The 379-nt window shown below is 46.7% G+C and overlaps 1 protein-coding gene across 1 annotated transcript; it reads left to right on the forward strand.

The window, feature by feature from the left end:
• Positions 1-6: 6 nt before the first annotated feature.
• LOC107682067 (ras and Rab interactor 2-like) lies at positions 7-373 on the forward strand (the record flags this gene model as incomplete). The annotated part of the gene is made up of 2 exons (XM_016478446.1): positions 7-179; positions 297-373. Coding segments are annotated over exons 1-2 (234 nt in total), but the record flags the coding sequence as incomplete, so codon positions are not given.
• Between the last annotated feature and the right edge of the window lie 6 nt (positions 374-379).

Below are 379 nucleotides of genomic sequence, written 5' to 3' on the forward strand. Positions count from 1 at the left end.
CAAAGCCAAGCAGCCCCAGGAGATGGGTGTGGATGGAGCTCTGCCCCCTGACCCTGTTGCCATAGAGAAGATTCGCCACAAGTTCCACAACATGTGCAAGATGTACTCACCTGAGAAGAAAGTGTCTCTGCTTCTCAGTGTGTGCAAGCTTATCTACACCATAATGGAGAGCAACTCAGGTACACGCGATGCATCTGTGTGAAATCCATGAGTGTGGTTGCACACAAAATGATCATAATACTTCTGCATAATTTGATTTCAATTCATGATTTCAATTTTTGTTGTAACAATGGCAGGGAGGATGTACGGGGCAGATGACTTCCTGCCCATGCTGACATATGTGATGGCCCAGTGTGACATGCCACAACTGGATGCTGAA

This window comes from Sinocyclocheilus anshuiensis, unplaced genomic scaffold (assembly GCF_001515605.1).
Source record: "Sinocyclocheilus anshuiensis isolate Anshui unplaced genomic scaffold, SAMN03320099.WGS_v1.1 C31476375, whole genome shotgun sequence".
Classification (NCBI taxonomy): domain Eukaryota; kingdom Metazoa; phylum Chordata; class Actinopteri; order Cypriniformes; family Cyprinidae; genus Sinocyclocheilus; species Sinocyclocheilus anshuiensis.